This window comes from Numida meleagris, chromosome 12, assembly GCF_002078875.1.
Source record: "Numida meleagris isolate 19003 breed g44 Domestic line chromosome 12, NumMel1.0, whole genome shotgun sequence".
In the NCBI taxonomy this organism is placed as follows: domain Eukaryota; kingdom Metazoa; phylum Chordata; class Aves; order Galliformes; family Numididae; genus Numida; species Numida meleagris.
Genome location: NC_034420.1, coordinates 2,761,445 through 2,784,890, shown reverse-complemented (window position 1 = coordinate 2,784,890; position 23,446 = coordinate 2,761,445). Strand labels below are relative to the sequence as shown.

Genomic DNA, 23,446 nt, shown 5'->3' with positions numbered 1-23,446 from the left:
TACACTATCATGTCTTAGAAAACTTCCTTTTCCACTTTGCTGTTATATTGAGCAATCCACTCCTGCAGCATCAATAGATGCCATTAAACTGATATTTTCTATAAGCAGAGGTATCCAGCTATAGGAAAGCCTCTTTTAAGCAGATGTAGATTTACATCAGGTGTCATCAGTTGTTATCTCAAATATAAGACCAGACCAACTCTTCTTCAAAGCACTTGTGCTTTCAGACATCCACTGTAGCAAAAGCATTCTGACTTCAGTGCACGCAAGATGTTTGTGCTCACTATCTCTAGCCACACTGTGGTTAGAACAAACTGAAACTTCTAAGAGTGTTTCATCAGCCTCAACAACAAAAACATAAACTGAAGTTTGGATAGGGACACTGGATAGGGAACACTGGATAGGGACAAAGTCCATTTGCCCTGCCAACTCAAACAGGAAGCCAGCTAAGCAAAAAGAAAAACAGCTGGGTGAAATCTTCAGCCTATTTAAATTAATGGGAATCTGGCTATTGATTTAAATGGGCTCAGGCTTTTACACATAATCCTTAATTCATACGTATTTTTCACTCATATTCCCTTCACTGTTCCAGGTTTCATGCGTTTCATCATGAACAGATATACAAAGCAAAGAGCTGCCATGGATAAGCTACCCACCTTATTGTGACCCTCAGAAACAAGAGAGGAAAGTAGCTGGGACTAGTGCTGGGCTTCCGAGGGCTGGCAAGGCCCCACTCCTAGCCCTGCTCCATCCCAGCCTGAGGGTCTAAGTATTAATGAAACACTGTGAGTGAAGGCCAGGGGGCTGTGCTGGTGCAGAACCTGCAGGTGAGTGCCCCTGCAGCCTGCTTGGCCCAGGCAGATGCAGGAGGGAACAGTTTTTCCCCAGGAACTCCTGACAAGTGAGAAGCAGCAGAAAGGAAAGCCCTTGCTGGAAAGGCTGAGACCAAGTTCTTTGCATGTGCACTTTTCCTCTTGGGTTTACAATGCATGTAGGCTTTATCTGGCTGTTGTTCAGATTTTGGAGAAAGGAGACCTTTGCTTTGGCCCTGGCTCTAAGCATTTAGGACTTTGTTTGAGGCTCCTACTGATCTCCATGTAATGAATCCTGTAAGGGTCTTGCTTTCTAGGAACTCACTACACAGCAGTCCATGAGAGAAACTAGATAGGGAGTAATCTCTGGAAGAAGAGAGAAGAGTGACCCAGTCATCTAGTGTATGCAGACCTGTTTGTCAGTAGGCAGCACGCAAAGTCCAGAGCACAGATCAAACAACCAGAGCAACCACCTGTGCCTCCCAGACCTTCTTCCAGTGGTAAGTGCTGCCCCTTCGGCTTTGTCTCAGGCTTTGCCTGCTGTGCCTACTCACACTCACACCAGAGTTTCCTCCTACCATCTTGCACAGCTTCTTATCTCCTACTGCCATATAACTCCCTCACACCTACACTGCCCCAGATCAAAGCCCCAGCAAAGCCTCTCTCCTCACACATAACCCACATATCCCTTCTGAAAGGGAAAGAAAACCCCCAAAGTTTCCTCTCTGTGCCTGCTTTTAGGGACAGGTAGTTTTTGCTAATGAGACTTTCCATTACGAAGTTTCTATTGCCTTGGAAAATAATAACTTTGCTGGGTAGATCAAACAGGCCCTGCAGTTATAGTTAGAATATCCTAAAGATTTAGTTCTCAGTAATAACAGGGCTAAACCACAGCACCGCCAGAGGCAAAAACTATATTATTTGAAATGAAACTTCTCATAAATATCCAGCTATGAAGTCATTTTGTATCAGCTGCTCTTATATAAACTGGACAAGGCAAACTGTCATACCCGTTAACATTAAGGCTGCCAAGAAAAATTACTCTGTATTCATTTCTGTAAGTTTTAGAATTCCTTCTCTAATGTTAGACTTTTACAGCAAAGACTGTTTCATTCTTTTTAAGAACTTTTCTGGTACAGACAACTAGTACTATCACCAGTAAGATCTTTGGGCCTAAACCTGCTCTTGTATCCTCTCACTGCCTCTTGTGGGGAACAGGCAAGTATGTGTAAGCACATCCGCCCCTCAGAGCTAATAATACTTTTCAAGTCTTTGTTAGGGGGAAGTACCTCAAAAATATTTCCTTGAGCCAACACCGCATTGGTTTTGTTTTTTCCCCTCCAGCCCTTCTCCAAGTAATTGGAGCATGTTTGTGGTAGGTCAGGGACAAGGATCAGACCAGTCTTCAAACACACTGATGAAAGTGAGTTACACATAAAGTGGAGTGAGAAGAGCACTGTCAGCCAGCTGACACATGTCAGCAGGTAGCACCCACAACCCTGGGACAGGCTGCGCTTACCAGGACCTTACCTATATCTTCCGTTGTCCTCTTTCTGTCCCAGGGCTGGTAGCTGGTAGGCTATAACTTTCTTGGGCTTTTCATTTTTTGCTTGCTTTTATGTGAAGAGTTGATAGGTTTCCCCTATGCTCTGGTGCCTTTGAAGCTCTACTATACCTGATAGCCCTGTTGTCTCACCATTTATTTAGACAGCAACTGCTTTTGACACACAAGTTCAACTCCACACCAAACTGCAGCATCAACTGCAATAAAGCTCGACACCTGAAAATACTGAAATCTGTGCAAAAGATGGAGAGGCTTTTCTTTAGCTCTCTCCAAAAATCAAGGCAGAAAGTGGGCAAACCTTTGTGCTCTCTCCCTCAAAAGAAGAATGGCACTGGCTGTATCTTCTATATTGTATTTGTGATTGAAGTGTTAGGAGAAAAATTAAGACAAGTTTGGAACTCTGGGCAAGATATGCAAGAAAGTGCCCTCATGATATTTTCTGTGCGGATTTCCTCACTACAACTCAGCTTTCAAAAGAACGACATCAAGAAATGCTTTATTACTGACTGCTGATTGTCTAAACATTTCTGTATCACCTTCATCTGACAGGGCAGGAATCTCAAGTATTTCTGAGTAAAACTACAGAGCTTTCAGAAGTTTGGTTTTCTTAAAGCATGGCAGAGAAGTGAAACAGACTTGAAAAGAACCCTTGAAATATCTACCCCCTTGGAAGAAAAGATTAGCTTGAGTAAAGGAATTTTCAGACTTTTTTTGTGTGAAAAAGAGTCAGTAAGCCTGCATTAATCCATCCCAAGCTTTTGGTGCTTGAACGGAGCTAGCAGACACTTCTGTTATTTCAAGTTGAAACTTGAATGCCTACAGTTACCAACAGTGATGATGCTGAAGTGTGACACAGCAAAAATCTAGAGGCAGCCATTGGTAGAGACAGATCTAATGAGTCAACAAAAGCCTCACCAAAGTCTGAGAAGAAAACAATATCTGCTTTCAGGCAGGAGACAGACAGGAATTCTTTTTTTGTTAAGTGAGATGTAAGAACTAAAAATAAAATAAGCAAAAATAACAATCTCCCATTTTAACCTTGCAAAGATCATAATTAAAATATATATTATTAAAATATGCAAAATTTATAATTTAATTATACAATTACGCAGCCTTATAGTCTAATAGCCCCACTGTATGTTTGCGTATTTGTGAACAATTGCTTTCTTAAAGCTCACAGTAGAATCATTTACTTGATGCTGGAGAATAAGTTAATTACGGATATCCTGCCTTTGATTAATGGATTTAATAATCATGTTACAGTAGAATTAACTTATTCTTCATGTGCTTACAGCACTAATGATGAGATTCATGAAAGCAACGTGTCAGCAAATAGGATCAGCACCAAAGAACATGCCTGGAGATCCCAGGATTGCCTGTATTGCTGCTTGTCAGCATTTCTGGTGGGAACCCACTAACAACATCCAACTATTTGTGCCTAATATGTCATCATTAATTTCCACCACTTGCCACTCATTTCTATAAAAAACAAACACCGTTTTCAAGAGAGCTGAACACCTTAGGTGAAGCTCAGTGTTTAATACTATGACAGAAACATTATCCTAGGAGATTGGTGCATAGTATTGGGTAATGCTCTACAAAGACACATATTCAACAGGCATAGCTACCGCTTATCTGCTGCTACCCAGCATAATGAGTAGTCATCTTCTTTAATGCTTCTTTTACGTGTATTTGCAATAATGTATAATGTCTCCTGGATAGAAACACATTGATTCAGCTAAGAAATCTCCGAAATGGGTACTTAATACATTATAAGAGACAGAACACTGAAGTTTCCAAACTCAACTTCAACTGTTTAACAAGAGGTACCACTGCAGGATTGAGAGGACAGAAGGGAAACTTCAACACTTGGTATTTTGCCTTTATTCCTTACAGGGTTCCTGTGTGTGTCTGTGCAGAAAACAGATCTGAGAGTCTGGTAGGAACCAGCTTCAGAAACCCTTAGTTAAGTAAAACTCCTACTGACACAAATAAATACAGAATGAAGATCTGAACCACATTTTACTTGAAAAAGCAACTTCAAGAATCACTAGCAACAGGATTTCAAATTGCATCAGCCATGTACCTCATCTATTACCATGCAAAGTAGAATAAAGCAATACAACTCAGCAGCTTAGCGTAACACTGGCTCCAAGAAGAAAGCAGGAAATGAATAGGAATACAATTTCCTTAACAATTCACTTACAGGAATTATTTTGTAAGATCTTGCTGCGTCCTGGTAAAAGATGCAGTCCAAGCATATGGGAAGCACTGGGTCATCTTGCCACGTCCCCTTGCTGTCCATCTCCTGACTAAGACATTGCTCCTTCATGGCATGTAGAAAGGCTCAGAGAAAGAGTGTTGTATGGTCAGCACTACACTGCCTGCCAAGGCTCAGTGCACGTTACTTTTCTTCAACCAGACTGTTAATGAAATTATTCACCAAACCACTCGTACTTCACAGCTGGTGGTAAAAAGCTCCCTACCTGCACTGCAGCTGCTTACCTCCTCCCCCACATCAGACTGGTGGTGGAGGCCTCAGGTGCACTGCTCGTCAGCTCTCTGACCTGAGCACTGGGGGGTGGGGTCCAAAAAGGAGACTGTACTTCAGTGCTTTTCTTGCTTTTCCACCAGCATGGTTGATCTACTGCTGCTTGTGTTTTGTTCTGGGGCCAGGAAGAGATTTAGAGTTACAATAATTCAGGACTTAATTATCAACGCTTTTTTCCACCAAAGCAAGCTTCAGGGCTGAGAGACATATTGAAATAAAACATATCTTCTTACTGAACTAGATGTGACAGTGCCTCAGACATGCCACTCAAACCCAGCTGCACATCCACCTCTTTTTCCTTGCTTCCCCTTTCTCCCTGTATCCGTCCTGGGTAGAGAATCACAGCAATGTTCTCAGCTCATCACAGCTGGCATTGCTTATGGAAGACATTTTAGCAGGTGCCAGTGTGTACCTCGTGTACCATGTTGTACCACACTATTTAATCCTCTCCCCAGCAACTTGTCCCAGGTGAGTTCAGGAATCAGTGGCCAAAATAACCATCAGCTGCAGATCATTAACAAGTGGCAGCTGTTCAAGCAAGGCCTCAGATATTCCCAGTTCTTATTTTGTAGGCTGGATCCACCGAGAACTCAGATTACGTTACTCACATAAATGCACAAAATATGTTCTAGGATATTTATGATGGGTTTCTTTAATTCTGGGACACAGGAAGTACTTCCTGGCATACTTATGTTTTACAGCCCTCAGATCACATTCTTGTGTCATTTGAAATCTGGGAAGAAAAGTCTCTAACTTCAATGTGGTGTTAGAAAGTGGCATTCCCTTATTCCTCATGATACGTACTGGGTGACTTGACAAATCAAGTGCACTCTCTCAGAGTTCAAGTTCTACGTTCAAACCGTTAAGATACACATATGCAATACACGTGCATATATATTCATTCTTTTCCAAGAACTCATTAATATTTGCTAATGTTCCGCTGGGCACGTGTGGTAGTGGCCTCTGGTGGTCTTAGACCACTTACTTTCTCTTTGTTTTTCCATCATGAGCTTCATCACAGTGACTTTTGCTGACCTTTAGCTGCTTTTCCCCAATTTGGCAAATTTCCATTGCGTGTTACGCCATAATGAGAAACTTTCTATCTTAGTGCATTATAACCCAAAACCATATATGTGAAATCTGAGGAAGAAGTCCTTGCACCTGGTGGATGCAAAGATAAAAGGGGTCTATTGTGACTCCAGTGCTCCTGTGAAGCAGGATCATTAAGAAAAACAAAGCTGTTCACACACACCAAGCAAGGCTAAACTGGAAAGTTTTAAAACTAGTACTCATTGATCCATTTTGCTAAACTAATATATTGGTCCTTAAACTAATATACTGATCCCTATTTCTAATCCAGCCTTTATCACTTGGAAGATGAGCAAAGCTCAGCCCTAAAAAGGGCAGTGTTGGCCTGCAGCTCCTCCTAGCTTTGGCTTCACTTTGTATGTATTGTTTCACCTCTACAAACATTTTTTACTTTGTATGAGCCTCAGCAAATCCTTATCCTTCAGTTACTCCTTCCCTACAGCTGCAGACACAATAAAATAGACAGTGATGAGTAGACTCTATAATACAAAACTAAATGTCCAATTAGAATTTGACAAGGAAGTGTGAAATAAAACACATTAAACAGAATAAGAAAGCGGGACAAGAAATCAATTTCCCATTAAGTTCATTGGTTATTTTTTTTGCTGCCTCTCAATGTTAAAAGCATCAATTACACACAGGCCGTACTCTTTCAGAGTCTGATTCTGTGTTCAGAACCAGCACGGCAGTACAGAAAATGAATTAGGCCAGGCACCACTCAGCAGTGAGAAGGGCCCTGTAGGTCACTCCAGGCTGGCTCTAAGAAGAGTTCCACCAATGCTGAGAAACTGCATTATATGCAGTCTGGGAGAAGGAAGTGATCTTGAACCAGCCTACTTCACTTGAGACATGAGGCACGTGCAGTGTAGAAGGTACGAAGCTGAACTTGGGAAAAGCCATGGATATGTTTTGGATGGAAAGTAAACACATTTCCCCACAAGATTTGCCTTTATGGATGCAGCCAGAAGGTGCAAGGCTAGTACAACAAAATGCATCGCTCATGGTGCTTAAGTCACAGCACCATGGATATAAAGGGAGCAAGAAAAGCGACTTGTATATAACATTTAGGACAGGTAGGTACAAGCGTTATTTCTCTTTCATTTACTCTTTTTTAACAGTGTCCTAGTCTTACACATACGTCTTGAAAATGTTTTGAACTAACAAACCACACAAAGATGTTACATTTCTAGGCAGTGGTAGTGAGCCATGTTTGCAGACTCTCTAAGTCCAGCATGCTTCACCTCTACTTCCATCAGGTAGTAAGATGCACTTCCACTGAGCTGCATGGTTTGAACAGTGGTAACTGCAGTTTCTTGGGACTGTGAGGAAGGGGGGACTTTCTGGTATGAAGTAGGATGCTAAGGAGCATGCCCTAAATCCTCAGCTCTACGAAGAAAAGCACAACACTTGGTTAGAAACAACTGCACATCCATCTCCCTACACTGGCAGAAATTTAGGCATGGATGAAACGGAGAAGAAATCGCTGTAACTTCTTTCATCATAGAATCACAGAATGGCCTGGGTTGGAAGGGACCTCAAGGATCATCAAGCTCTGACCCCCCTGCCACAAGCAGGACTGCCAACCTCCACGTGTAATACTAGAGCAGGCTGCCCATCATCCTTCATGAATCAGTGGTGTAAGAAACTTAACTTTCTTAAGAAACAGAGGCAGAAAAGTGCTCTGAAAAAACAAGTGACGCATCTAACTTCAGCAAAACCTTCTTCTGGTATGTCTGAAGATGCTGCAGCAGCTTATTTATGTTGGCGTATGTTCTACATCACTTGGACTTTGTTTTGAGAGCCAAACATGTGGACCGCGTTATTTTGGATTGCAAACCACGGACACCCATAAACACTGCAAAAAAGATAAATGGACAGAGAACAATGGGTTCTTTACTGGGTCTAAGTACCCATCCTCTTAAATCCAAGACTTCAAAGTCAGTTTCAGCTGTCCTGGCTTGCTCCTTGCTTGTAAAGAGCCTGTAAGTAAATTGCTAATTCAGACACCTCTGGATAAGATCGTTAATGGATGAAATTTGGTGCTAAACCTTCTTCTAGTCTCTAGGGTACCGGCTGAGCTCCAGGGTGCTGGTAGCATAGGTGCTACTTTCTATCCACTTATATCTGTGTTTTTTTTTACCTCTTTCAAAATAAAATACTCTTATTAGTTAATTTCTTCATTTTGCACTAGCTTCCTCTGTTCCCCTTCCTACACAGCTGCAACATAATATTGTTTCAGTAGAGCAATGCTTTGCAAATTTGGCTCAAGGAGACAATGAGCAAACAGCTTTTCAGAGAGCTGTCAGAAGGGGCAGTTTGGTTTCTGTGCAAGCAATACTCACATTCCAAACTGCATTAGAGAAAAGCTGGTGGGTTTGTATGCATTTTTATTATCAATTCCAGATTAGGAATCTGATGCTAATTTCTTCTTAAAGCCTGTGCTTGCAGGAGAATTTATATTCTAAAACAAAAAAGGATTGTGACGTTTTTCTCTCACAAGCTCTTTTTTTTTCCTGGCTTTACTCCAAGGACCTTTTCTGCTTGTTCGTTACATTCTCAAGATGAAGCCCCCGGTGGTTACAGCAGTGCTGGTAGTACTGGTGCAGGTTTCTCAGAGTTTCCCTGCCTTGTACCACCGAGCCTGGTGGAGGCTCTTAAAGGAAGGAGATAGCTGCGGAAAATGTGATTTGGCACTTTGCTCTGAGCCAAAGGACTGCCTGGCTGGGACTGTAGTGGACCATTGTGGCTGCTGTTCTGAATGTGGAAACGTGGAAGGTCAGATCTGTGACTTGGACCAGGGCAGTCACTTTTATGGGCAGTGTGGGGACAACCTCGAGTGCAGGTTGGATGCTGATGAAGCCAGGTTTGGGGAAGTCCCTGAACCCCAGTGTGTGTGCAAGTCTCAAGAGAGCATCTGCGGACCTGACGGGAAAACCTATGAGAACATCTGTCAATTCAACAAAGCTTATGCAACTAGAAGAAATATCACCATGAAACATAAAGGACCGTGTGAATCAGGTAACCTGTACAGAGTTATCTTCAAACTGAAAAAAGATGTGATTCTGATTTTTAGATATGTTAATAGATGCTCCAGTCTTAACTTTATCGAACTAATGCTGCGTTTTTGTTCTAGTTATCATTATTTTGTCGTAATACTACTTTGTATTAACTGTGGTTCAGTAGCTATTACTTAATCTTGTGTGTAGTAAGCCTCTGCATTTGCCTAGTGGATTTTATATCACATGGCAACTAGCAAGGCACAAATCTATGGATCAGATCTGCACTAAAAAAACAGAATATGAGACATTTTCTACAAAAATTATGTGTGTAATTGGGAGTACATGAACAGATAAAACAGTCTGGGAGGACTGGACAAATTACTATATGAAGACTGACATGATATTGAAGCAGTGATGACAAAGCAGACTCATTCATATGCATGTATGCATGTGTGTATCTGTATGTATATATAGCAATTGGTGAAGTACAGGAAAAAGAAGATAGACCTTAATGAATCTATGCTTTTTACAAAAATGTCCAAAGCAATCTAATTAATGAATCATAAAATCTAGGTACCTATGAAATAGAAATCAAACTCAAACAATTTTATTAAAGACACTTACAGTGAGTAAATGTTCCTCTGTGATGATTGTTACTGGAAGGACTCCTAGCCAGGTTGTAAGAGGGAATCTTGTCTCCTGCTCATATGCTGCTCTCATTCTTCACGTTATATATAACGCCTGGGCACCTTTCACCTAAATCAGGTGAATATACAATGAAAAGGAAAATGTTTTTTCTTAAAAAAAAAAAAAAAGTTAATGCAATATTTTCTCAAATATCAGTAGAAGAGGCTTCTGAGTCACAAACAGGTCATACTTACTTCTGGGAATCCAAAATTGTATCTCTGCCAAAGGTCTGTATATGAGAGTAACTCAGGTACATTTTACCCATTCCTTGCTAGCAATCTGTTGCTTCCAATTTAGACCACACACTGCACTTTTATATTGAATGAACACTGGATATTGAATACTTAAAAGGAAAGGTGATGAGCAGCTAATACCAGACTTCTTGTTTTCTCTAGTTGCAAAAGAAGCATCCATTAGAGAATCACTTATCTGCCATTACGATATTAAGCTGGGAAGTAAGACTTGTCAGTAGAGACATTCAGGGAACTCAGCGCATAGCAGCTCGTAGTATGACTGAAAGCCTGTTTGCCCTTAGGTAGCTTCTCTTATCTGGCATTAAAATAGCACTAGTTCTTGCAACGTAACCCTTTCAGGGAGATTTCAGTTGGAAGTGCCATTCAAATAGCAACTGATAAGGTGTTCAGGCACACAGGCCTAAAGCAATGTTTTGTTCTAATTAATAAAACAGATCCAGCCAAAAAGCTTTAATTTGGCCTCGGAGCTACCTCTGGGGTCTGTAATGCTGCTCATTAAGCACAAGCAACAAGATTGGCTTCTGTGCACATAGGCATCACCCCCCGTGTCTTTTTTGCCACTTCCCTTGGTCCCCAGAAAGGCTGGACCCTCTCTCCAGAAACACAGAGACATTTTTTAGGATGACTCAGCTTACTGAACTGCACAGATGCCCGGGCGGTATGCTCATAACCATCTCAGTGCTGTGCAGAGTTTATTTAAGAAAAATGAGCGCCTGTCACCTTGGCTCTTGCAGAGAGAAGCACGCAGCTGGTGTCCAAGCCCAGTGGCAGCCGCACTTGGGCCTGAGGTGTGTGCTGGGCTGGCAAAGGGCCGGAGCAGCAGTGCCCCTCTTCTCACTTCTCCGAGCAGCTGCTCCCACGCTGCTTTTGTAGGCTGTATTTTAGACCTGAAAGGAGCCTGGGCCATAGAGGTGCTACCGCGTGGGTGCCACGACTTGCTCCTCCATAACAGCCTACCAGTAAGCCCCCCCTCCTTGCCACTGCAGCTACCTGAAGCGGTGCAGTGGGTATGTGAAAGTGCACCATGATGTAGGCTATTTCATGGCTGTGGCTGACAACAAAAGGCAACAGGGAGCCTGGCTCCAACAGCAGCAGCCTCCTCGCTATGGCACTCGCTTTCCGCTGACTCCAATTTGCATGAGAAACAAACACTGAACACTGTGGGGTTTTGGTACCAATCTATAAATATAACCTTCAGTCAACTCCAAGTACTTTGTTTTGCTATTTTTCCTTCAAAGCATCTGCTGTTTCCTATTGATGCCAAAAGGATTAATTGTACACAGCAAGCGATGAATAAATAAATAACAATAAACTCCTTTCATCAGAAGAGCACAGCCTTTTATCTTCCATCTCTAACCAGAAAAAAGGGAAGAAAAAGGCCTAGCTCCCTGAAGTAACACTGAAAAAAAGCCTTTCTCCTTCTAAATGCTAGTTTTGATCAGCTTATCTAATAATTTACCAAGGTTACTAAGTACAATGATTATATATAGATTCTCCACGCTTCATCTATCCCCATTCAAAGCCTTCCTGCTGATAATTTAATGAGGTAACAGAACCAGCAATGCTTCTCTTTGTAATTAGCTGTATCACATAATAACTTAAAATTTTAAATTAAACATAAAAATAAACAAACAGTAATTTAGCATTTAGAGTAAACAAACAAACAAACAAACAAAAGCCCTAATCCACCAATTTTCCTGCCATTTTCATCAAATCATACGCAGGTTAGTAAGAAGGAATACGAATTAAGGAACAAAAAACTGTTATTACACAATTCTTTTGTCTGGCGTGGTTCAAGTTAATTATGAAAGGTGAAGCAGTATTTTGAATTCCTAGCTGGTGGGCTCCTGGTTTATGCATTCTGTAACACAGGAGGATAGTTTGTGACTGGAATTGTACGAGGCAAGGCACAACTGCTGCACATTCACTTCTGGACACGGAGACACCAGAACGCTGTCTATAATTATTAAGAAAAAATTATCTGTTCGAGGAACTAAACTAACTGGTTATTATACCAGCAAAGACTTGCTTTTAAAGACACACTTTTGCAAAGCAAGCAAGCAAGCAAACACCACACAGGCATGCATGGGAGAATTTGGCTGAACGCAAACTCTGAAACACTCAGTTAGGAAGTTTGTAAACTTCTGTTAAATCGTGACTTTGTTTTTCTGTGTTAGCACACAGCAAACTGGTGTTTTAAGACACGTGGGGTTTTTATTATTTATTTCTGCTGGCACTTCAAGTTTGCGTAGATAGTGCAAGTATTTCTTGTGTGCTCAAATACAGAAAAAACAGTTTGGTTTGATCAAAACCGCTCCTCCCTACCCCTTACCCAGCGGATGCATCATTAAAGGCAGTGCAGTTGCACTGAGTTTTAACATTTCGCTGTGTGTCCTACTGTCTGATTGTTCATGGACAAAAAAATTCCCGTGCAAAATACTCAGTCAATGTTGGTCAAAACATGGCATCTTTACAAGAAGATGCAGGTTCTGAACGTACGGTTCTCACGGAAGACCAAGCACTTACGGGCTCAGCTATGCTAATGAGTTTGAAAACCTCACTTTTGAAGAGTACCAGGAGTGTTTTAAGAGGAATTCATAATTGGGAAGTTGATACTCTTCCGTTTAATTGTTTTTCAATTAACTTTAAGCAATGTACATTTGATATTTTCAGGACAGGTATCAATTCTTAAGAACTGACATGTTACAAGTACTGCTTCAAAACATGGAATGAAATGTTATAATTTCAGTTGCTGAAGCCTAAATACTGTACCTGCATCCTGACTGAAATGCTTTGAGTAAAAGCATATTGATGATTTATGAGGAGTTCCTAAGCATCTATACAAAATAAAAGCAATAATTAAATACAAGTGTAATGGCCCAGAAAATTATTTTTTTAAAAACTATTTTGAAAATGAAGAGAGAAGGAAAACATACCTTAGAAAGAAAGCATTTCTCACTGACCAGAAGCAGATGGGAGAAAATGCAAAGAGATTTCCAAAACAGTAAAGCTGCAGTAAGATTAAATATGTTACTTTCCTTTCTACTACTTCATAACATCATCTCCTGTTAAAACAGAGTATGCTCATACATGCCTGTAGATGGATATGTATTTGATGAGTTTCTGAACGCATCAGGTGATAGTTTATTTAATGGCTTCACATCCCTGGTCTGGCTCCCTCTCGTGGCTGCTGATAGCTTTTTCTTTGGGAAAAAGTGGAAGAGAATAATTCAAAGAAGCAGTAAATAAATGGATAAGGAGGATGAGTGTAAAATAATAATAGGAAGCAAGCGAGTGGAAATCTAATAATTTTAATAAACTCAGAAGCTTATAAAATAATTGGATTCCATTTACTTTTAATACTCATGTCTCCTAACAAAAGATAATCAGTTGCAATTGATAGCAAGCGGGGATACATGTGAAACCCATGAATGGTGTTGCTCTGTAACTTGCTGCAATGAGCTCCATGGGTTCTACCTGGAGACGAGGCTTTACAATGTCACAAGTTCAAGGCAGCATCCACTCAACAAGTTTTGATAAGCTAATCATCCCAGCATTTTATCTTTTAAGCTAAGCAAAATGTAACAGAAATGCAGAACTATTATTCAGGATCAAGTTATTTTGTGATGGTCTGCTATGGAATTTCTCTCAAGCTCTGGACAAGTTACCGGCCGCCAGACTGATGGGTCTCGAGTCTAGTCCATAATGGCACAAACTAAACTTTTAATCTCATCTTAACTTTCATGACCATGTGCACAGAAGAAGGACAAGCAGGTCCTTTAAAATAAGTCTTTAAAATACCTGCTCACACTTCAATGTGATGTACAGTTTTCTGAGCTTTAAAAGCTACTTGGAATCATGTGGCTCTTCCAAATGCGCGAGGTGGAAAAATTACCTAAAACAAGAACTGATGTTATATCCCTTCGTGTTGGCTTTTGCTCACGGTCTCCTAAAGCTGTACTGTCGGGTCTTTGCAGCTCCTGTCATTTCTATGCCGCCTCAGGATGCCCAGAATTTCACAGGCAACGACGTCATTTTTGGCTGTGAGGTGTCAGCCTATCCTATGCCACACCTTGAATGGAAAAAAAAGGGGAATAAAATGTTTTTACCAGGGGATGACGCCCACATCTCAGTACAGGTAAAAACTGCATTTTCTGCATCTTATGGTTGGGAATGAGGAGCAGGGGGATTTATTTGTGAATTTCCACCACAGGACACAATGCTGTTGCAATAAACAGATTTCCTACAGGGGCCCTATGATTATGTTAAGAATTCTGATTTTGGCCAGTGCCGGGATCATTGCTGTGGCAGCCCAAGCAGAAGGATGGGTACCATCCATCCTGCTTCAGGGGAAGGGGAGATTCTCCTTATGCACGTATGGTTCTGGAGAAACTGAATAGGCTACTATGTAAAAGAAGGTGCACTCTGAGAAAGATGGCTGTGGGCAACTATTTTTCTATTCCTCATGCAGAAGCATCACGCTGGCAGATATCTAAAGTTCTCCTTTGCAAGATGCCGTTTCTGGAGGTGTGCCATCTGAGTCCAGTCCCTGAGGTGTTCAAAAGGAAAACAAAGAAATTTGCTCATTTCGTGTGTATGGATACTGTGTTTTAATCTGAAGGGAAAGAGTAGAATGGCACTGGTATGGGCTTTGAGCAAATGTAGAAACAGCCCAAAAGTCTGAGCTGAAATTAAATCGAAATGCTAATTCTTTTTAATGGAAATAACATTCTGGGGGAGAAGAGCGAACAAAGCCAGGTGCACTGGCAGACTGCAGTAAGGAAGCAGTCTGTATCAGCACACCTTCTCCAGCGGACAAAGGATCTGAACAGACTACAACAAATCTAGCTTTCTAGATATGCAGCTGAAAAGAAGATCCAGAGGACATGGAGCACAACCTGAACAAAATGACAGACAGAAAAAGCGTAGAAAAAACTAATGAAGAGTATTAAAAGTCAAAGTTATTTAGAAATGTATTCAGAGACAGCATGAGTATGAGCGGAATTAGTGAACTTAACAGTTGCTCAGGAACAACAGTGCAAGGAGCCACATCCAAACAGTGGTCAATTCAGAGGCTGAACTGAACCCTGTTAACCTGTCTCCTCAGGTCAGAGTGAGCACGAGAGCATCTCTGTTAACATTTGTTAACTGTTTTGTATTTGTACTACTTGTTTGGAAAAGAAAGCCCCCCCATTAAAAGGCTTTGGCAGGAGTCAGTTAGTGGAAACTGATTTTGACTAACTATGAAAGCTCATGCTATGTCTGTTAGAACTTGGATGCTGAGCGTCAGCTTGGCCCAGACTCAAATGCCACTCTCATCCTAAAGAAATCAATGAGCTTGAGAACAAGTGGCAGTGATTTGAAGCAGCAGCAAGAAGTGGTGCCAGGACAAGAGACGTGAGGACTGCTGGGAAGCAGAAGCAGACCAGAAATCAGAGCAAAGGGGAGTAAAGTTTAAAGATGAAAGCAAGGAAAGCATGAACTGAGAGGCACTGAGACAATAAAAAGTTAAAACATATGGCAGCACAATCAAAATCATGATGGCAGTAAACAAAGGCAAAGTTTGCAACGATGTTTAAACCTGGCCACAATTATTTTTAGAAATAGCCTCACGTCCCCTAACTACTTGACTTCAATTTCACTGTTTCTTTCTCTTCTCAAAGGCGAGAGGTGGACCTCAGAAGTATGGGGTGACAGGCTGGCTGCAGATTCAAGGCCTCAAAAAATCAGACGAAGGCATCTACATCTGCCATACCAAAAACAAGTATGGTGCAACATATGCCTCTGCGAGATTGAAAGTCATTGATGGTATGTTGTTCTTTTCTAGTTTGTTTTGGGTTTGTTTGGTTTTAGGGGTTTTTTTGATGTGAAGAATATAAAAATGCTTAAGCAGCCTGCAAAAGGTTTTTAACTCAGAAGTGCCTATGAATTCTGGAGGAGAAAAATAATGATATGTTAGTAGCATAATATTTTGCTTCAAATAATACCACCTTCCAGAAAAAAAAAAAAAAAAAAAAAAACAGAATGCTGAGGATTAGAGTCATAGATCTGAGACGTAGTTGCATTATCCTCATCCTAGAGAAGCCCTTTGATGCTAGTAGAAGCTCTGAACCCAGGATGGCTGCAGCTGAGGCAGTCTTTGAAGGAGGGCAGTTCAATTTATCTGTTTAGTTTTCAAAAAGTTAGGATGGAAACAGTATCTTACCAATAAGACTTTCGAAAGATATAAGAAACAGCTTTGCTATTGTTTCACATTGTGCCAGTCCTACAGGCTAACAGCTTTCTGACCACAGCGAGAACTGAGTTTGCTGGCAAATGCAGCACAAAGGCAATGGCAGCACTAGCCTCCCAATTTAGGGGAGTAGTACTGGGAATTAAATGTGTTTCTTAGAAATGTGTATCTTAGAATGTGAAAAATAAGTAAGTTTGGGGTAGTGGTTTGAGGTCAAAGTGTTGAATAAATCCACTTCTCTTTTAAAAGACAACTTTTTAACAAGAATTTAGAAATATGGAGCCTGTTCTACATACATAAAACAATTCTGTCCTGTTCATTCCTATTTACAACTAAATTAACTTGGATTTGGTGATGTCTTGCTGTGCAGGTTCATCTTCTGCGTTTGCCTTAACTGCTGGCAGTAGAAGTGCAAGCTACGACACTGACTATGGGGACTACTATGACCATTCTGATGAGGAGGATGAGGAAGAATATGAATCTGGGGACTATGAAAATTGAAACAACCCTGAATTACAATTTTTGTACATCGTCGGACACCTTTCACACTCTGTTATATTTACTAGTACTCCTTGTGCTGTAAATAGCTCCTCCGATAACACGTACACTACACTCACTTGTGCATCCCACCTTCCTGGAATTCAACTTTGGCTGCAGTATATCATGATACTTACCTGAAATAAGAACAGTTTTAAGTTCATGCATTTAGACTGTTAAATAAAATTACGTACCTAGTAAGTACCCTGAAAGGATCAAATTTTATATTAATTTTTAAAAATGTATATTGCTCTATTAATTTCTTTAAAAGTTTCTAATTTTTTCTAACAAAAACGATCAACAGTTAAACTAAATTTTTACTTTGTATCAATGTCCTATCTTTATGTAATGTACTAAGAAATAGCAAGATCATTGACGTGGCAACAAGCCTAGCTTTGAAGGCGGCAAAGGTCTTCTTAGTTCATATTTTCTTGTAAGTTTTAACAAGATGATGATTATTTTGTGGAATGGTGCATATTTAGACTCACCATGGGTGAATTCCCTGCCTTTCAGGGTGTCGCTTTGTTAACTTTTAATACAAACATGAATCACAGTCTTATGCAGGTAAGCACTGCTTTACTAGCAATACTCAGAAAAGGTTTCCTGTGCATCCCAACAGCCAGGCGGACCCTCTGACTTCCTAACAGTTCCTGAGCTGCTCTAACAGCACCAGCTCCTTCCCACCAGGTGAGGCAATGGTTCGAGATCTGGAACTGCTGTTTATGTTCTGAACAGCATCACCTTTGGGGGGAATTACTGCAGTTGAAGGAAGGTAGCTGCTCCACGGCTCAGTGCATGCCCCTCAAACACACAGAGAACCAGTATTTGTCCCTTGTCTTGGTTTGCTCACCACTTGCTCCAGTATCTGACCCATCTATTCTATGTCCAACAGAAGTGCACGTGCCATTGCCGTACTTGTGGGAATGCTGGAAAGGAAAGCAGATGTCCTTTTCTTTCTGAAAACCACCAGAACACGCACACGTTTTTCAAACTGCCCCAATCACTTCTTGACCAGCAAGAACCATGAGAGCAAATCAAATGCAACTCAAAAACACAAGACTGCAGAATGTGAAACAATCACCCAGAAAAAGATTCTGTAATTGCTTTTGTTAATTATATACGTAAAGGCTGGCTCTGCATTAATAGGTGATGGAAGATACTAAACTATAAAACCCACTTTTGGGAGGCATTTCCACCTGCTGGTTCTCGTTGGCTGAGGGCAGATGAATAGCAGAAAGTCACTGAAGTCTCTCAGCAATAAGCAAGGAAGCAAGAGTTCAGGCATCTGAATTTTAATCCTCATTATTTGTAATCTTCTTTATCAAATGCACAAAAACACACCGTGATCGCAGTACACTCTTTGTAGATTTTTTAAATGTATACACAGTGCATCACAAACACCTCCATTAATGTTGTGCTGCTTTGTGCTTTTTTGCCATGAGACATATTTTTCTTCAATATAAATTATATTAAGAGATTGGCTATAGACTGTGTTTGCCCTGAGGTATTATTGATCTTTGTACAGGTAAGAAACGAGCATAGAATAATTTATTTTGGCTTACAGTTCCTGGAATACTGTCAACTTAGAATACAAACCACAACACTAGGTCATTGAAAAGATTAATTAGTTTTAATTAGGAGTATCAAATGGCTTCAGATTTAATCGTTTATTTTGCTGTGGGCTCTTCCTGGTCTTCTTACTGTTATGTCTAGTAAGCTTTTTGTTTATTCACTGTGTATTACTTTTAACATAAAATTGTCTGGTAGGAATCACTGTATTTTTACATGAATGATTGTTAATGTAACTATTTAATCTTCAGACATATGTTCAAGATCAATTGCAATCTGTGTTGCAAATGAATGAATTAGATTACTAAAGCACCCACTAAATTGTGGCAATGCATATTGGCAGGGGCTAGAACATGGCACAGCAAAATAATCTGGAAATCATTAGCCATAGAAACAAATGATAATTCTTCAGGGCCTTCTGCCATTGCTAATGCAACATGAAAAACAGAAGAAAAATAAACAATAGTTGAATAATATGTAGCAGAACCAAATCAAATACCACACCGCAACTGCTTGGGTGGGTGGACAATGTCTATTTAAAAAAGCCTAACCTTTCTATAACAAAGCGTTCTCATTTAAATCTACTGCATTTATCTCCAAGGGTTTCTTTTATTTAATGTATTTAATCTTTACTTGTCAATTTAATGTAATCATTTCTTGTCAATTATCAGCTATGCCTTTCAATAAGAATACTGCACGTTAGGGAAAATCCTGATATAATGAAAAAAAAAAAAGGAACACTGATACCCTGAACATTTACTAGCTCTGGTTTTGAGGGAGACAAAAATGGCTGACTTTTTTTATATGCTTTAATCAAGTCACTTAAAATTAAATAAAAAAAGGATGGAGAAGAGTCAACTCTCTCTAAGCAGCGTTGCAAAGGAACGGATCTAATTGTGAAAGCACTGCCTGTAGCAACAGATCTATTCACATAATCCCAAGTAACAGCAAATTGAGGAAGTGGGTGTTATTCCACCTAGCAGAAAATGAGACACAGACTTGAGCTGGAAACCGTCGGGGAGGGAAAGCTGCAGGGAGGTCTCATTACTGGATCTGGTGCTGCAGATTTAAAACATTCCTTTAACTCAACTTTCTTAGCAGAAGAAATTGTTTTGTTTTTATCTTCCACAAAAGGAAGATTGAATTTCATGGCACAAGCTCCTCCCATCAATGCCTGTCACACAAGCATCTTCACCGTGTCATTTCCACCTCCCATGTAAGGATAAAGGAGTTGTATGAAAGCTTCTAAATAAATTACATTCCTTAACACAGATTTGTCCTTAGTGCTAGGACTTTGACACAGCCTGAAGTGCTTTCACAGTCTGACATTCTTTCTTGCTATGTTAAATCTCAGGAGTTTGTTAGGTATTAGTCTAGGAATCTGTTAATTCTTTAGCTAGACTGCTTTTTTTTTCCCCCTTTAAAATAATCACTCTATCATTAAAAGAAATTGGATATAGAAGTGCAATTGCCCACATCTGAGAGATTTAAATGATTAAATTGATTACACCAAGGAAGAAATATCTCAGTCATGCAGTGCACGCTGCAGAGCAATCCCTACTTGTGTGCCTGGTGGTACTAGCTCTGTGCTTTCAGTTTCTATACGTGTTCATCTGCCGGACCGGAACGGAGACCAAGGCTGAAGAGGAATGGGCGCGTGTTTCTGGGTATGAGGCAGGCTGCAGGCTGGCTCGGTGCTGCAGAAATCACAAGCTCCCTCATGCTCAGCTCTCTGTGGCGTCCTCAGCCTGCGCACAGCTCTTCAACTGTTTAACTTATTAACCCCATTTCTTCATGTCTTTGCATAATTTAGTGGCACAGCATAGGTAAGGGCCCATCACCTGGAGCAGGAGTCGCAGTAAGTGCTAGACCTGAAACTAATCTTGGGGTCAAAGTCTTGAAAGGCCCTTTAAGAACTTCTTAGCTTTCTGACCTACACCAGTAAGCTGCTGCTGGCTCTCCAGACACTTTATAAATCTACAGCATTTAAAAATCCCACACAGCTGTCACATCATAACTTAGGGCTGACTTTCCTCACCCCCCACATTACTGTTTCATTCCATATTCCCCAGCCCTGGGGATCCCTCTGTTTTGATCTGTTCCTCTACTTCCCATCGAAATCCTTTGTTTCCCTTCTGTGTATCGTCAGTCCCTTTTTTTTCTGATCCTTTGGCATGTTTTTTTACTTTTCCTTTAGTTTAGATTATGGCTGCAGATAAATGATTCTGCTTCAGCACAGGATGAAGGATGAAAACGGTGCACCGGACTGAGGAGCAATAATCAGGGGACTAAGCAGTCTGAGCTATTTGACTTTCAGTGGCACCAGCCAGTTGTGAGGGCACGGGATCAAGAAACTCTGCTTAAACTCATTTTCCTTATTCACTTTGCTTCACTCTCCAGTAATTAATGATGCATTTCCTACAAAAGCATATGATTCAAGGATGATATCATCATTTAACTGTGATAGTTCATGTACAAAGAAATTATTATTCCTGCCTAATTAGAGTCTCATAACTGCTTCTTGACTGCACTGCTAGATAGTGATTCCAGCTAAGAATACATCAAATTCACTTTTGATCTGAAGCAGCTTCCAGTTACACAGGAACTCTACCCGTTTGCCCTCATCTCTGGGCTACCAGCCTTCATGTGAGAATGTTTATAATGTGGGAGACAGAGCAGGAGAGAAACAATTCTGCTCAGGCCTCCCGTTGTCTGTCAACCAGAATAAAAGTGCCACTGACTACAAATCACTGGGGAGATTGAGCAGGGGATATTGAGGCAAAAATCCTTACTCGTATGTTAAAACATCAAACAACAATGTGCCCAAGAAGATCAAAATTTCTTTGTGTATTATGTATGACAATAGTCCATAGACTTTCCGTGGCTGGTTTTCACTGCTAACTTCGCCCAGCTTGTACTGGTATCACAGTGATACTGTTCAATGTTTTTGCTGCTTACCGTCTGTGGAACTTCAGTTGCTGTTACTTGAATCTCCTTCCTCCCGCTGCTACTGATTCCAGATGCATCTTATGATGCCTGAACGAATACACATTGTTGAGTTTTACCCTAGGCTCTGTTTGGCTTTATGCTGCAAAGAATCACTGTTCACCTTCAGCAGAACACAGAATACACAAATGCTTCTCACTTTGGCCTATCACAGAATCGTAGGGGTTGGGAGGGACCTCTAGAGATTATCAAGTCCAAACCTCTGCTAAAGCAGGTTCCCTGCAGCAGGTTGCACAGGGAGGCACTCAGACAGGTCTTGAATGTCTCCAGAGAAGGAGACTCCACAACTCTCTGGGCAGCCTGTTCCAGTGCTCAGTCACTCCGACAGTAAAGAAGTTCTTCACATGACAAAAACACATTGCTCTGCATGCATATGGTGCAATGTTGTACATAGACACGGTTTGTAACAACCACACACTTTGCCAATTTCCACTCCAAGACAAAGCTCATGTAGTTACTATGTCATCTATGAAAATAACCACTCTCAAGTTATTGACGGGGAGTACACCAATCTTCAGTGTAAGTCACTCCAACAGACAATCGCCAGCATTGCTTATCTCTGTTGCAAATTTGTCCAGCTTCAGATTATAAAGGTTAGAATGAATTATATCCTTCCCTCCCAAGTTCAGCTGTCCTCATGAAAGCACATCTTTTCCTAGGCAGATACTTGCAGACACTGCTGAAATAACTTCATGGTCTTATGTGAGATAATCTCTGTATTGATCTTCTTGTGTCTCTGACTTGTGGAGTACTCGCCTCACTGACCTTTAGGGATCTGGATATGCTGGATCACTGGGCAGAGGCAAACAGTATGAGTTTTAACATGACGAAGTGCTGGGTCACACTTAGGTCACAACAATCCCATGCAACACTACACAGCCTTGGGGCAGGGCAGCTGGAAAGCTGCATGGAAAAGGACCTGCGGGTGTTGACAGCTGATTGAACATGAGCCAGCGGCGTGGCCAAGAAGGCCAATGCCATCCCGGTTTGTATCAGAAATACTGTAGTCAGCAGGAGCAGGTAACTATCTCTCCACACTCGGCACTGGTGAGGTGGCACCTGCAGTACTGTGTTCAGAAAGATATTGAGGCCCTGGAGTGTGTTTAGAGAACGGCAGTGAAGCTGGTGAGAGGTCTGGAGCACAAGCCTTATGGGGAGTGGCTGAGAGAACTGGGATTGTTCAGTCTGGAGAGGAGGATGCTCAGAGACAACCTTAGCAATAAGGTCTCTGCAACTTCCTGAAAGGAGGTTGTGGTGAGGTGGGGGTCAGCATCTTGTCCAGGTTAACAGTGATAGTACAAGATGTGCCGGCCTTAAATTGCGCCAGGGTAGGTTCAGATTTCTGAGAAGAAACTCTTCCTAATATCCAATCTGAACCTCACCCAGTGCAATCTGAGGCCATCCCCTCTCGTACTACTGCTTTGTTGTCCTTCTCTAGACACACTCCAGGGCCTCAATGCCTTTCTCCTGAGAGACCCAGAACTGAACACTGCACTTGGCTTGCAGCATCACCAGTGCTGAGTACAGAGGGGCCATCACCTCCTGCTCCTGCTGGCAACACTATTTCTGATAGAAGCCAGGACGCCACTGGCATTCCTGGCCACCTGGGCACACTGCTGGCTCATGGTCAGCACTCGGCTGAGCATCACCCCTGGATCCTCTTCCTCTGTGCAGCTTCCAGCCACTCTGCCCCAAGCCTGTAGCACTGCCTGAGGTTGTGGTGGCCCAAGTGCAGGACCTGACACTTGGCGTTGTTGAACGTCATCCCACTGGTCCCAGCCCAGCGATCAGCCTGTCCAGATCCCTCTGTGGGGCCCTGCTACCCTCATGCACATCGCCAACTTGGTGTCATCTGCAAAAGCTTCACTATGCAAAGCAAAATATAAGACTTAAACCACTTCAAGCAGCACTTAATCGCGATACCTACTGAAAATCTTGGTCTTTTCAGTCAGGAGGGAGCTGCTATGGACCACGAGGGAAGGTGCAGCCCGCGATCACCGACCGAGCTCTCCCGCCGCGCCGCGCTCACAAAATGGCGCCCCCTGCGCGCTGCCCCACGCGGACCCGCTACCGCGTGACACCCGCGCGCCCCTCCCAGCGGCCGCTCCGCCCAACGGCCGCCCCCGTCCCGCCCCGTACAGCGGCC

At 41.7% G+C, this 23,446-nt stretch overlaps 1 protein-coding gene and 1 long non-coding RNA gene across 6 annotated transcripts in view; one reads left to right on the top strand and one right to left on the bottom strand.

Annotated features, from left to right (window-relative positions):
• LOC110405122 overlaps positions 1 to 23,382 on the bottom strand; it is a 36,513-nt gene extending 13,131 nt beyond the window's left edge. The window contains exons 1-4 of one of the 4 annotated variants that reach the window (XR_002442691.1): positions 23,228 to 23,382; positions 21,253 to 21,330; positions 9,640 to 9,771; positions 3,502 to 5,042 (exon numbers count right to left, since the gene is read on the bottom strand). This is a non-coding gene — a long non-coding RNA (uncharacterized LOC110405122). The other 3 variants (XR_002442693.1, XR_002442690.1, XR_002442692.1) reach the window with 3 other exon arrangements.
• On the top strand, positions 7,845 to 19,147 carry LOC110405119 (kazal-type serine protease inhibitor domain-containing protein 1-like). Of its 2 annotated transcripts, XM_021410085.1 has the most exons (5): positions 7,845 to 7,998; positions 8,546 to 9,034; positions 13,934 to 14,094; positions 15,620 to 15,764; positions 16,559 to 19,147. In XM_021410085.1, the coding sequence occupies exons 2-5, from the start codon at positions 8,578 to 8,580 to the stop codon at positions 16,687 to 16,689; spliced, it is 894 nt and encodes a 297-aa protein (XP_021265760.1). In that variant the 5' UTR covers positions 7,845 to 7,998; positions 8,546 to 8,577; the 3' UTR covers positions 16,690 to 19,147. The 2 variants fall into 2 exon arrangements, with proteins under 2 accessions (XP_021265760.1, XP_021265759.1); XM_021410084.1 differs by lacking the exon at positions 7,845 to 7,998 and having other exon boundaries at positions 8,239 to 9,034.

What these genes read in the sequence shown, in the direction of transcription:
- LOC110405119 (XM_021410085.1), top strand. Translation starts at nt 8,578, where the DNA reads ATGAAGCCCCCGGTGGTTACAGCAGTGCTGGTAGTACTGGTGCAGGTT. An exon ending in TAAAGGACCGTGTGAATCAG is followed by an intron (nt 9,035 to 13,933) that starts GTAACCTGTACA and finishes GGGTCTTTGCAG; the next exon opens with CTCCTGTCATTTCTATGCCG. An exon ending in GAGATTGAAAGTCATTGATG is followed by an intron (nt 15,765 to 16,558) that starts GTATGTTGTTCT and finishes CTTGCTGTGCAG; the next exon opens with GTTCATCTTCTGCGTTTGCC.